Here is a 12456-nt window from a genome sequence, read left to right as displayed (position 1 = left end):
CCTGTGCTCAGCAGTAAAAGAAATTATCTGTGGTGTGGTGTTTGGGAATATCCTTTCGATCCGCATTGGCCTGGCTGACAGAACCCTGTCCTTGCATGTGCTGGCGGCCAGATCTGGGAGGGAAACTGTCCGAGCTCCTTCAGCTGGACACAGCACCAGGGCTGAAGATTCCTGTGCACAGGGAGGGGTCTGCAACCCTGGGCTTGGGGTTTTGCTTCCTTCTTAGCATGTTCTCTGTCCTTGGAAACAGAAAATGCCAAAATCATGATACTCCTCTAGAAAATAACTTTTATTTCTTCCCTTTCTTTTTAAGCCTGTCCAGTTGCTGACATTATTTCATTCTCTTTCATTAGACCCTGGAGACTGCTGGCTATGTGAAGAGTGTCATGGTAAGAGTGACATTAGCTTCCTCCTGATTTATATATGCTTTAATTGGCTGTTCACGGAAAGCAGGCAGGGTACAATAGCATTTATTCTCCCTTGCATCTGTGTTCAGCGGTGAGCTGACCCAGGGTTTCCTCAGAGCAGATTTTTATCAGCAGTTGTTCACCAGAGAAAAGCACAGTGATGGTGGGGAGGAAAGCTTTAATCCCACAACCTTCCAATGTGGCCAAGGGCAAGTGTCCCCATCTCCAGGGCAGCTCTGTCCCCTTGGAATGGCATTTTCTCACTCTGGCTACCCCTGGCTTTGTGTCACCCACACTGGGGTGTGCTCAGCCCTGCCCTTGCCCCATCCCTGTGCTGTGGTGGGCAGGAATGTTTGGGGTTCCAAACAGGGCTGTCTGGGGTTCCACCACTGATGGCTATTGATGGGATGTGCTGTTCCCATTGCCAGGCAGCGTGTTCGATTGTCCCTGGGCTGGGATTGGCCACCAGGCTGAGCAGCAGCACGTGTCACTGTCCCCAAGGTCACCACATCCTTGTACCCAGGGAAATGGAGCAGCTGAGGGTTCCCCCTGTGGAGCTTCCCTCTCTGCACTCCTGGGCTTTGCAAGTCCAGAACAGAGGCTTTTTTCTGAGTACTGTAAAAAATCAACCTAATACCACAAAGAGGAGGAAATTGTTCCCTGGCAGGGTGGGCAGGCCTGGCACAGGTGCCCAGAGCAGCTGGGGCTGCCCCTGGATCCCTGGCAGTGCCCAAGGCCGGGCTGGACACCGGGGCTGGGAGCACCTGGGGCAGTGGGAGGTGTCCCTGCCATGGCAGGGGTGAAAGGAGGTGATATTTTAGGTCCCTCCAACCTGGAATTTGATTATTCTATTATTTGCTCTGATTGGAAAAAATTGTTGGTAGCATTAAGGGCTCAAACCTTACTCCAGAGGCAGAGGGAACCTGCAGATCCTTAGGGAAGGAGCTGAGCCTGGAAGTGCAGAGTTCAAAGGGGCCCTGCAGTGTGTGCAGTGTGGCTGTTGGGTGTGTGCCCCTTCCAGAGCCACCAACAGCCACCAGGGACAGAGCCAGGGCTGCAGGGCTGTGGTCACCCAGGGAGCAGCTCCATAGGGACACCCAAACTCTCAGCATAAAGCTCATCACCAGCTTTATTTTAACTTGATTTCCATGGACATAAAGAGCGATTTCTAGTTGTCTGTGGCAAAGCTGAAAGATGTTGGAGTAAATAACCCAGGCCTGGTGTTGGTGTGGGACAGTGGCCAGCAGGGACATTCCTGTCTGTTGCTTCCCCAGTGGCTCCCTGTGCTGACATGCTTAGTTTCAGTAACTGCTGTTCAGTAACACGTGTCTCTGACTCTTGCAGGAACGTGATAAGCTGCTAAGGTTCAGGAAGCAAAGGAAAAAAATGACAAGAATTCCTAAGGTAAAAAACAAACCCTTCCATGGTGACGTGCTGATGGGCAGGGCTGGGGTGCTCAGAGGACCCCAGGGCCATGGCAATGTTCTTTCTCCTCAAGGGTCTGCACATGGGTCCTGAGCCTCAGTTTGGGTGATGTAGCTCAAGGACATTGACAGACTGTATTGGGATATTCAAGGGGGGCAGGGGACCTGTCTGCATTGAGCATTCTGAGCCTTTTCATGCTCTGCATTCACCCTGTGGGACTCTGGTGGGATGTGGTTGTCTTAAGAGCAGACAAATTTTATGAATTAACACATCTCCCAATGATCTTCTAATGGTGCTGCCTGAAAACATGTGTACGTAGTAAATAATTCATGGTGGAGTTTAGTAACATGTGAAAATTGCTGGTTGGGGAAGCAGTGGTTAGAGCTCAGGGAAAAGGGGATGTTGGTTAATGAGGGCTTGGCAGGGTGTTAATGTAAATATTAACACTAAAATGTCACAGGAAGGCTTAATGTCAGGGCTGCCAGTGTGCTGTGATCCACAGATGAACAATTAGAGTGAGGCTGGAGCTAATGAACCTATGAATAACTAATTGAGGTCGATGGGAGATGACTCCTGTCATCCTGAGCATCACATCCAGGCCTTCCAGGGAGTCCCATGCTGTCTGAAGGCTGGGTGGGGCTGCAGGGACAGCGCACAGGGAATGGCTCCCAGTGCCAGGGGCAGGCATGGATGGGAGATTGGGAACTGGGAATTGTTCCCTGGCAGGGTGGGCAGCCCTGGCACAGGTGCCCAGAGCAGCTGGGGCTGCCCCTGGATCCCTGGCAGTGCCCAAGGCCAGGCTGGACACTGGGGCTGGGAGCACCTGGGACAGTGGGAGGTGTCCCTTCCACATTCTGGGATTGTGTGATTCTCCTTCAAAAGTTACTCACTGCAAATTAAAACCAAAGGCCAAAATCGAGGTATGTTTTTGCAAATTATCAATTAAAAGTATCTTTAGATCTGTGAAGTGCTGTCTTTGACTTTCAAGCATTTACAGTAAATCTTTCTTTACCACCATTCCTTTAAACAAAAAGCAGCTTTGAGTGGAAAACTGGATTTCTTCAAACCATTGCTGTGGTGATTAACTTCAAGTAAAATCTTTTTGAAGATCTGACTTTTCATGTGAAAGTTGTGGTGCTGACAGGAGGGACACCACAGTGATGACAGTGGATTAAAAGATATTTCAGTGCCCAGCTCTGCCCTTGTGCTGAGGTGAGCACTGAAATAAAAGGGGTGTTTGGCCATAGAGAAACTGAAAGGAAAATGCCTTTGGACAGGGCCTGGGAGGGGTCACAAATACACCAGTTCAGGGATTCAGACAGTGCCAGGCACTGCCTGAGCTCCATCCTGGGCTGAAAGGTTTTACAGACACCCAGGGGAGGGGCTGGGCTGGCTCTGCAGAGAGCGGGGGGAGAACAAGAAACAATATAACAATATAACAATAAAATATTAAATAATTCCAGAGCCTGGAGCCCAGGGGGCTGCAGGGCCCGTGCTCAGCCCCAGGGCAGTCTGTCCAGGTGCAGGGGCAGTCTGTCCAGGTGCAGGGTCAGTCTGTCCGGGTGCAGGGTCAGTCTGTCCGGGTGCAGGGTCAGTCTGTCCAGGTGCAGGGTCAGTCTGTCCGGGTGCAGGGCAGTCTGTCCGGGTGCAGGGGCAGTCTGTCCGGGTGCAGGGGCAGTCTGTCCGGGTGCCAGGGCAGTCTGTCCGGGTGCAGGGGCAGTCTGTCCGGGTGCCAGGGCAGTCTGTCCAGGTGCAGGGTCAGTCTGGCCGGGTGCAGGGTCAGACTGTCCGGGTGCAGGGTCAGTCTGTCCAGGTGCAGGGTCAGTCTGTCTGGGTGCAGGGGCAGTCTGTCCAGCTGCAGGGGCAGTCTGTCCTGTTGCCAGGGCAGTCTGTCCGGGTGCAGGGGCAGTCTGTCCATATGCCAGGGCGCTCCCTGACCCTGCTCTCTGTCAGAAGCCGGTGGTGGAGACGTTCTATGGCTATGATGAGGAGGCTTCCCTGGAGTCTGATGGTTCCTCCATCTCCTACCAAACCGACCGGACCGACCAGACCCCCTGCACGCCCGAGGACGACCTGGAAGAGGTACTCCTCAAAAAGCCCTCTTGCTTTGCTCGTCACCCTGCTGCTGGTTTTTAATTAAATCCCTGCTCTGTTCCATCACTTCTGTCTCTCATTGCTGCGCTCTCATATCTGTTCTGTCATTCTGTCACCTCAGACCACAAAATGAAACATTTCTGTTAAATTTGGTGCTGTGCATGGTGGTCAGTATCTCTAAATCTCAGGTCTTCAGTAGCTTCACAACTTCCAACCAAGCTGGAAATCTGATATCCTAAGAATATTGAATTTATGGCAGGTTTGCACGTCTAAAAAACGGAGAAATTGGACAGGCTGTGGGAGGTGTGTCCACTCTGAGCCTGGCTGCAGGTTTTGGCAGGTGCACTTTGGGCCAGCCAAGCTCAGTAAGGTCTGTGTAAGGAGGGAGAGGGAATGAATGCTCCCCTGAAGCTCTGGGCTCAGGGAAAGCTGGTTCCTGGCTGGGTTCTAGAGGGTCTGAGAGCAGAGCACACAAATGTAATACAAATTAAAGGGATTATTCTTTGGATTTGCCAGGGCTTCCCCACAAATGCACTCCCCAGTGTGTGTCAGATCACTGGCCCATTACACAGCTCTGGGCTTAACAAGACTCTTGTAATAAACAAGAATTGCCCCTGATGATGCGCAGCCTTTCCACGGTGTGCTGGCCGCAGGTGTGTAATTCAGCCTGCAGCAAGGGAGCCTGCAGAATTCCTCACTCCATCATGACAGGTACCTGATGGTTACCAGGCTGCCCTGCAGGAAATCTGAATGTATCTGTGTATGCATGAGCCTGTTTACTTTTCATTCCTGTATTGACATCTTCCCCCCGTTCAGCCAGTGGGAAGCTGGTGCATGCACCCAGCAATGTAATTCCATTTTGTGTTGAGTGAAATATTCCGGTCAGACATGAAAGCACTCCATACTGGATATCGTAAGCAGGGTGAAGAAGATGAAGGGCTCCTTTCATGTTGGCTGTCACCACTTCTACAACTATTAACTCTGGATTCGTGTTTTAATAATTGAGTGAGGCTGTCAGGCTTGGTTTCCTTTCCAAATTGAAAGCTTTTGTTGTTAAAGAAAGCTGCATTTTCACCTTTAATGTGATGATTTTCCCTGTTCCAGTAGGAAAGGGTGGTGCAGTCATTAGTGTGCTATATGGAAGGCAAGCTTTTATCTTTGCAAGGCAGGGATTATCTTTTTATTTCTGTGTTGCACTTCCTGGAGGTAAGAGCGTGCAAGGGATGTGCAGGGGACGGAGGGGAGCGGCTTGAGGGCACTTAACTAGGATTTTGTGTACCGTGGTTCCAAATTGCATTTCAAAAGGGATGATTCTGGCAGTTTTAGGAGACAGCAGACCTAACCCGGTCCGTTTGTGTGCTGGCAGGGCATGGCCAAGGAGGAGACGGAGCTGCGGTTCCGGCAGCTGACGATGGAGTACCAGGCGCTGCAGCGCGCCTACGCCCTGCTGCAGGAGCAGGTCGGGGGCACCCTGGATGCAGAGCGCGAAGTCAAGGTCTGCAGGGCGTGCACGCCGTGGAAATGGGGCCGTGCAGCTGGCAGGGTGGGTGGGGAGCCCCCGGCCGGGCTCAGGCTGTTCCCCAGCTCACCTGGGCTCGGCCAGGCGGCTCCGGGCGCTCTGAGCGCTGCCAGCCCTGGGAAGGGCTGCGGGGAATGCACCGCTGCTGCAGCTCGGGCTGCTCACCTCTGCTCTGCTCCAGGGAAATCCTGGGAGGGCTTTCGTGGGAAATCCTTGAAAGTAAGCTCTTTTTCTATTAAGAACTAGGGCAGATAGCCTTAAATATATAATGTGTGGTCTTTAATTCCTTCTGGGCTCTGAGAGATTACATGATTCCTCATAAAATGTTTAGAAGGCTTATAGCTGGGATTTTTCTGTTAATTAAATTGCCAAGTGCCCTGTGCCATTCTGCCTGTCTGCCTCACAGGGTTCCCGTGGCTCTGGACAGCTGGCCTGAGGGGCTGCTGTTGTTGGGAGCTTGTTGTGTGTGCACAGAGGAATTGTTCCCTGGCACAGGGTGCCCAGAGCAGCTGGGGCTGCCCCTGGATCCCTGGCAGTGCCCAAGGCCAGGCTGGACATTGGGACACCCTGGGACAGTGGGAGGTGTCCCTGCCATGGCTGGGGGGGCACTGGGGGGGGGTTGGGGGCCCTTCCCTCCCAAACCATCCCCTGACTCCCTGCAGGGCTGGCAGGATGGGTCATGTCCATCCTGGAAGGATGTGAGTGCAGTCAGGAAAAGGGACAAATTTGCTGTTTAACAGGAGAAATGTGCCTGCAGAGCCCTAATTTGTTCCAACGCCTGTTCTGTGGAGGTGTTATCCAGGAACAATGGGAGTGGGTCAAGGTGTAATGCATGAAAACTGACATTCCCAGAATGAACATCTACTCTGAAACATCAGGGACTGCACCTGGAAGGAAAACCCCGTGAGCCAAGGCATGCCCAGCTGTGAGAGTGGCTGGATTTTAGTCTTTTCACAGGGGGCCAAAGGAGGCACCGTGTAGGTCATGCAAACAAAGCCACTGTCGGTGTAAATAACGGGATAAATAGCAGAGAAATGGCTCAAGGAAATAAATGTTCTGTGAAAGTATGTAACGAATACAACAGCTAGCAATAATTACATTTGTTCTCCAGAAAACACGTGCAGGAATGTGGTGTCTATTTAAATAAGCAGGAAGCTACAGATACAGTAAAAAATGAGAGATGGGTATGAAATAGATATGGCCCTAAATCATATAAAAGGTTCTAAGTCATGGATAAGGCACCAAAGGCACAAAGGTCAATGAAATTTGCCAGTTTGTAATGTGGGCTCTCCTCTGAATGTTTAATGTGCCCCAAATTTAAGGGAACCAGGTGTGCCCAGAATTGTGCCATAGTAATTTTCTTTTGTTGTCCTGGAGAAAGGGAGGAGGCTCTGGCTGCAGCCTGGCATGAGCAGCTGTGAGGGGCCAGCTCTGCTTTGCCATTTTGTTAATCTTGAGATGAATCTCAAATTCAGTAATCCTATCTCCCAGACTTGATTTGATTACATTTGATGATTTGATACTCTGTGCTCAGCTGCAAATTTCTTCTGCCAGGGAACTTTCAAAATAATTTGTTAAAAGCCTTTGGTGTTTTTAATATTTCCTGTAACTGCATTAGGTTTGGTCTTTTGGAGAAAGTTTGATTTTTTAAAAATTTCTTTTTAAATTATCCTTAATCAATGTTTGGTTTTTTGTTTCTCTCTCATATGCCACAGACACGTGAGCAGCTCCAAGCAGAAATACACCGGTCCCAGGCTCAGATAGAAGACCTGGAGAAGGCTCTGGCTGAGCAGGGACAGGTAATGCTGACTCCAGCCCTTCCCCACCTCTCTGCTGGGGGACCAGAAACGTTCCCAGGCTGGTCACAGCTTGTGCACCACTTCTGGTAAAAAACCAACAACCAAACAAAGAAACAAAACCAAAAAATCCAAAACAACAACAGCAGTAAACAGAAAATGTTTTTGAGAACAATTAAATATTAAATGATTCAATAATTGCCTTCCCAGCTTAACCTCTTCTTGTTGTTCTTGCTGATAAACGATGTTCTGGGTTTGTGGGTTTTATATATTCCTCAAACTAAGAGATTAGCTTTCAGATAAAGTTTAGTTTGCCTGATCTGCAGAAATATGTAATTCGTATTTAGCAAAATAGAAATTTGATAGTAAACACATAGTTTAAAATACCCCTTTTAATTTGAACCAGATTTTACTCGAGTTTTTAAATCACTGGAATGTTTTTATTTCATTTGTGGACTACAGAGCTGTTAAAATTATATGGGCAAGTTTAGCTTAGGAAGATATTTTAGGAAGTAATGCACTTACAGTTTCACAGCTCTCCCTGCTGTGTCCCTCTGCATGTGAGGTTCATTAAATACTTGCTGCTGTGCTGTTGCAAGTGTTGCAGCTTCACCTGCAGTGTTGTTCATTTCTGCCCAAGGACATGAAGTGGATTGAGGAGAAGCAGGCATTGTACAGAAGGAATCAGGAGCTGGTAGAAAAGGTATTTAATGTTTCTAATTGCATTACTCAAATAGCATTTGTGTCTTGAGGGATGCAGGAGGTGCAACATTCCAATCTGCATGGCACTGCCCTGCTGGCAATAACTCGTGTTTAATAGGAGATCCTCACAAACCTGCTGGAGAGGTGGGGCTCTGGCACTCCCTGTGGGTGTCCTGTGCACGGGGACAGTGGCCCTGGGGGCCAGCCCGGTGTCCCCCTGGCCCGGGGTGGCTCAGCCCTGCCCTGGTGGGGTGTGCCTGCCCAGGGCTGGCTGTGCCTGCCCCCTGGCTCAGGTGCCCTGGCTGTACCTGCCCCCCTGGCTCAGCCCTGCCCCCTGGCTCAGGTGCCCTGGCTGTGCCTGCCCCCTGGCTCAGGTGCCCTGGGTGTTCCTGCCACCCTGGCTCAGGTGCCCTGGGTGTTCCTGCCCCCCTGGCTCAGGTGCCCTGGCTCAGGTGCCCTGGGTGTGCCTGCCCCCTGGCTCAGCCCTGCCCGGCTCAGGTGCCCTGTGCTTTGGCAGATCAGGCAGATGGAGGCTGAGGAGGCACGCCTCAAGCACGACGTGCAGGACGCCAAGGACCAGAACGAGCTGCTGGAGTTCAGGATCCTGGAGCTGGAGGTGAGCCCCTGGGGCAGCCCCATCCTGCTGGTGTGGGGCTCTGCAGAGGGGCACTGTGCGGGGTCTGGTCAAAGAGGAGAACCACCAACAGCACCAACACCACCCGTGTGGCTGACAGGCTGTTGTGGCAGGAGGCTGGGTGGGATGAGCTGTAGGGCCCCCCAAGCCAGAGCAGTCCGTGGTGCTGTGCTGTGGCACAGCCAGCGGTAACGCAGGGTTCTTGTCCTTTCAGGAGAGAGAGAGACGCTCCCCGGCCATCACCTTCCACCACGGCCCCTTCACGGAGGGCAAGAGCCCTCTGCAGGTGTACTGCGAGGCTGAAGGTGTAACAGTAAGGGCTGCTCCTTTCCTACCCCCTCCCTGAGCAAAGCCAGGCGCCCCGTGCTGACTCCTGCCTCTCCATTCCTCTCTTGCCAGGACATCGTAGTGGCAGAGCTGATGAAAAAGTTGGACATTTTAGGGGATAACGCCGTAAGTGTATGTTCCTTTAATAAATTGTGCATGCTTTGGGGAATGCCTGTCCTCGTGTGGAGTGAGCACAGCTGCCTGCTCTGGTGCTGCACAGCCTGTCCTGCCTCTGGGTTGGGCTGCGAGCAAAGCATTTGCTGCCATCTCAAGGTTTTGCTGCCACTGAGGAGCGAAGTGCAGGGCCCGTGTCACACGCTGCTCCCAGATCCCTGTTACTGAGAGTCACGTCGCTGGTGGGGGCTTTCTGGCCACTGGTCACACACGGTTTCTTGATTTGCTTGCTCTGCATTTGCTTTGCTTTTGCATTTCAGCAGCTGTGTGCTTTGGTTTGCCCAATAACCCACTAACCCCTGATGCTAACCAGGATATTGAACAAGAAGCCAAAACAGCAGCATGAAAAGGAGAAGCAAATAACAAGAAAGGTGCGAGTGCTTCTCCTTCAGCAGGTGGCAGTGAGTGACTGCACACAGTTATGCACATGGAGGGCACACACAGGGTCCTGTGGGTCTTCTCCTGTGCTCTGTCCTGTCAGCAGAGCCCCTCAAGGTCTCACAGAGCCCTCAGCACCTCCAGGGCCCTCCTGGGACCCCACCCCAGCACTGGGGCTGCAGGAGGGTCCCCATGTTCTCAAACTCTGCACTGGGGCTGCCCCAGCTCTCCCTGTGACCAGCCTGGGCACCAGGCCTGCCCCAGCTCTCCCTGTGACCAGGCTGGACAGCAGCAAAATGCCATCCCCAGGACCATGGCACGGCCTGGAAGTACCAGAGCTATAAATACCTGAGGGTGGGCAGCCCTGGCACAGGTGCCCAGAGCAGCTGGGGCTGCCCCTGGATCCCTGGCAGTGCCCAAGGCCAGGCTGGACATTGGGGCTGGGAGCACCTGGGACAGTGGGAGGTGTCCCTGCCATGGCAGGGTGGCACCGGGGCATTTTAAGGTCCCTTCCCGCCCAGAGCACGCCAGGATTCCCTGATTCAGTCCCTGCAGGGCAGCACTGCCCTGCCCCAGCAGTGCCTGAGGCTGAAGCTCTCCAGCATCCCCCTGCCCAGCAGCTGCCCTGGCTCAGGGTCCCACACGAGCCAGGCCCTGCCCTGCTGTACCTGTGGTCCCGCTGAAGGTTGGCATGAAATGCAAAACCCAGTTCCAGTGCTTTGATATTTGGAGAAAGCAACAGAAGATGGATGGAATGGCCACCATCTCAACAAATGCTTCCCAAAAGCATCACTTGGCTGCACAAGTGAGGATGGTGCATGGGATGAGCACTGCATCTCTTCTCCCCATGGCTCTCTGTGCTGAGCTTGATCCTGTCCTGTGTAAATGTGTGTTTATTCCCTGCTGGGTAAACATAGATCCACTGTCCCTTTTCTTTTTGGTAAATATGAGAATTTTGGAAGAATTATGTATGACGAGGATTGGTAATGAATAGTGACAATGGTTTTTACAATGCATTACAATATTCATTTTCTCTGCCTCAGTTTATCGTTCCTCAGACATATTTAATTCCAGACGTGTTTGAAACAGCAGTGGCCCAAGTAGTGGGTTAGTAACAAGAACTGGGATCTGTTGTAATTGTGCTCTGCTTTTGGTGCAGAATCTGACCAACGAGGAGCAGGTGGTCATCATCCAGGCCAGGACTGTCCTCACGCTGGCTGAGAAGGTGAGAGCACAGGTGGGGAGGTGAGGAGCAGGGGATGGTGAGGAGCAGAGGAGGGGAGGTGAGGAGCAGAGAATGGGAAAGTGAGGAGCACAGGTGGGCAGGTGAGGAGCAGGGGATGGGAAGGTGAGGAGGCTTTGAGATGTGGCTTTTCAGAGAAAGCCAGTGTCAGGGTCGGTTGTGCTCTGCTGTTGGGCTGGTCCCTGCCTGCTGGCACACGCCCAGCCCCAGGGCCCTGCTCAGGCTCTGTCTGTGTCCCCAGTGGCTCCAGCAGATCGAGGTGACCGAGTCTGCGCTGCAGCAGAAGATGCTGGACCTGGAGAACGAGAAGGTACCGGGGAGGGGGCAGCAGGGGCTGGGGCTGGGCCCTGGGGGTCACTGACAGCCCCTCCCTTGCTCCCCAGGAGCTGTTCAGCAAGCAGAAGGGCTACCTGGACGATGAGCTGGACTTCAGGAAACAGTCCCTGGACCAGGCTCACAAGGTGAGGGCTGTCACAGGGGGCTGCCTCAGCGCACCTGGGTGAGCTCGCTGACCACGGGCTCTGCCCTGGCCCTGGGCAGTGCTGCTGTGCCGTGCCCCAGGGGCTGCGTGGGTCACAGTCCAGCAATCCTCTGCACCCTGAGCTGAGCAGGACTGCCTCCAGAACAGCACTCCTGGGTCTGAGCGGCCCCTGCAGGGTTAGCACCTGAACGTTTACTTGCTCAACACCAGTTTTAATTCAACCAAAGCTTCAGGAAAAGACTGACAAGAAAATTAGATTTACAGTAATTTGTCTTATATTTTTCAAAAAGATATTTTAGCCTGCACGTTTCTTTGGATTTTGGATTACACCCTCTGTAACCAGAACAGCTGGAGGTATTCTGGGATGTGTAAATCTGAAATTAAACTGCTTTTAAGTCAGGTTCATCATTAGCTGATCCTGAGGCATTTCACCCATCTTTTCAGTCATCAGCTGTCTTGTTTCTATCAATGAGAGAAAGGTTTTATATATCTATCCACAAAAGGTATAAAGTTTCCTCTCAGTTTATCTCATGTTCCCAGTTCTACACAAACCTAGAGCACAGTTACACTTTCTGAGGAGCAGTGAGTGTTTATGTCTCTCTTTCTGCCTCCTGTTGTCTACTTGTGTCTTGGACCATTTGGGGGAGCTTTTGCTCCATGCATCTTCTGTCCTGTGGGTGATTTTTAGGACTGATTTTGCCACATTCTGAGCTGTATCTGTGCAAACCTTGGAAAGCACACAAGCCCCTCAGCTGTGGTGTCAGCCCTAACACCCCTTGCAGTGGAATTTCCCTGCCCATGGCAGGGGATGGAACAAGGTGGTCTCTAGGCCTGGGACCCTGTGGGTCCATCACCTGCTGTCCTGAGCAGCAGTTTGTGCAGCTGGCTCTGCTGATGGAAGCAGTGAGTGCAAGGAGTGTCAGCCCCTGCAGGGGGGACTGAGGGTTATTTGCATTGTCCCCTATTTTCTGAAGGCAGCACACGCGTGTCCCAGGCACTGCTTTGTTCCAGGAACAAATGCAGCCTGAAAGCAGCAAAGGAAGCTTTGTTCTGCCCTGGAATTCGAGTGGAAAAAGCTCTTCTGCTTTATCAAATTCGCTTCACTTCCATGTTTCCTTTGTGCCCTGGAGATGAGGAGCAGCTAATCATGATCCCCCTGAAGCAGAACCAACAGGATTAGCAGGCAGAACCCCTGAGCCTGGCTGCTGCAGGGTCCTGCTCCAGGCAGCACTTGGCTGACCCTGCTGCTGCTCTGGGGGCCAGGAGGGCCCCTGCC

General features: G+C 52.2%; 1 protein-coding gene across 1 annotated transcript in view; it reads left to right on the top strand.

Annotated features, from left to right (window-relative positions):
- The window catches only part of JAKMIP3 (Janus kinase and microtubule interacting protein 3), a 47621-nt gene that overhangs the window by 31983 nt on the left and 3182 nt on the right, over nucleotides 1-12456 (top strand). The window contains exons 9-20 of the mRNA XM_031063463.1: nucleotides 354-389; nucleotides 1752-1811; nucleotides 3789-3914; nucleotides 5293-5421; nucleotides 7161-7244; nucleotides 7882-7944; nucleotides 8461-8559; nucleotides 8792-8890; nucleotides 8977-9030; nucleotides 10616-10681; nucleotides 10941-11009; nucleotides 11083-11160. Of these exons, the coding sequence (XP_030919323.1) occupies nucleotides 354-389; nucleotides 1752-1811; nucleotides 3789-3914; nucleotides 5293-5421; nucleotides 7161-7244; nucleotides 7882-7944; nucleotides 8461-8559; nucleotides 8792-8890; nucleotides 8977-9030; nucleotides 10616-10681; nucleotides 10941-11009; nucleotides 11083-11160 (963 nt within the window). The remainder of the gene's footprint in view (nucleotides 1-353; nucleotides 390-1751; nucleotides 1812-3788; nucleotides 3915-5292; nucleotides 5422-7160; nucleotides 7245-7881; nucleotides 7945-8460; nucleotides 8560-8791; nucleotides 8891-8976; nucleotides 9031-10615; nucleotides 10682-10940; nucleotides 11010-11082; nucleotides 11161-12456) is intronic.

Source organism: Geospiza fortis, unplaced genomic scaffold (assembly GCF_000277835.1).
Source record: "Geospiza fortis unplaced genomic scaffold, GeoFor_1.0 scaffold298, whole genome shotgun sequence".
Lineage (NCBI taxonomy): Eukaryota > Metazoa > Chordata > Aves > Passeriformes > Thraupidae > Geospiza > Geospiza fortis.
The sequence above is the reverse complement of the archived record's forward strand: the minus strand, read 5'-3'. Positions and strand labels throughout refer to the sequence as shown.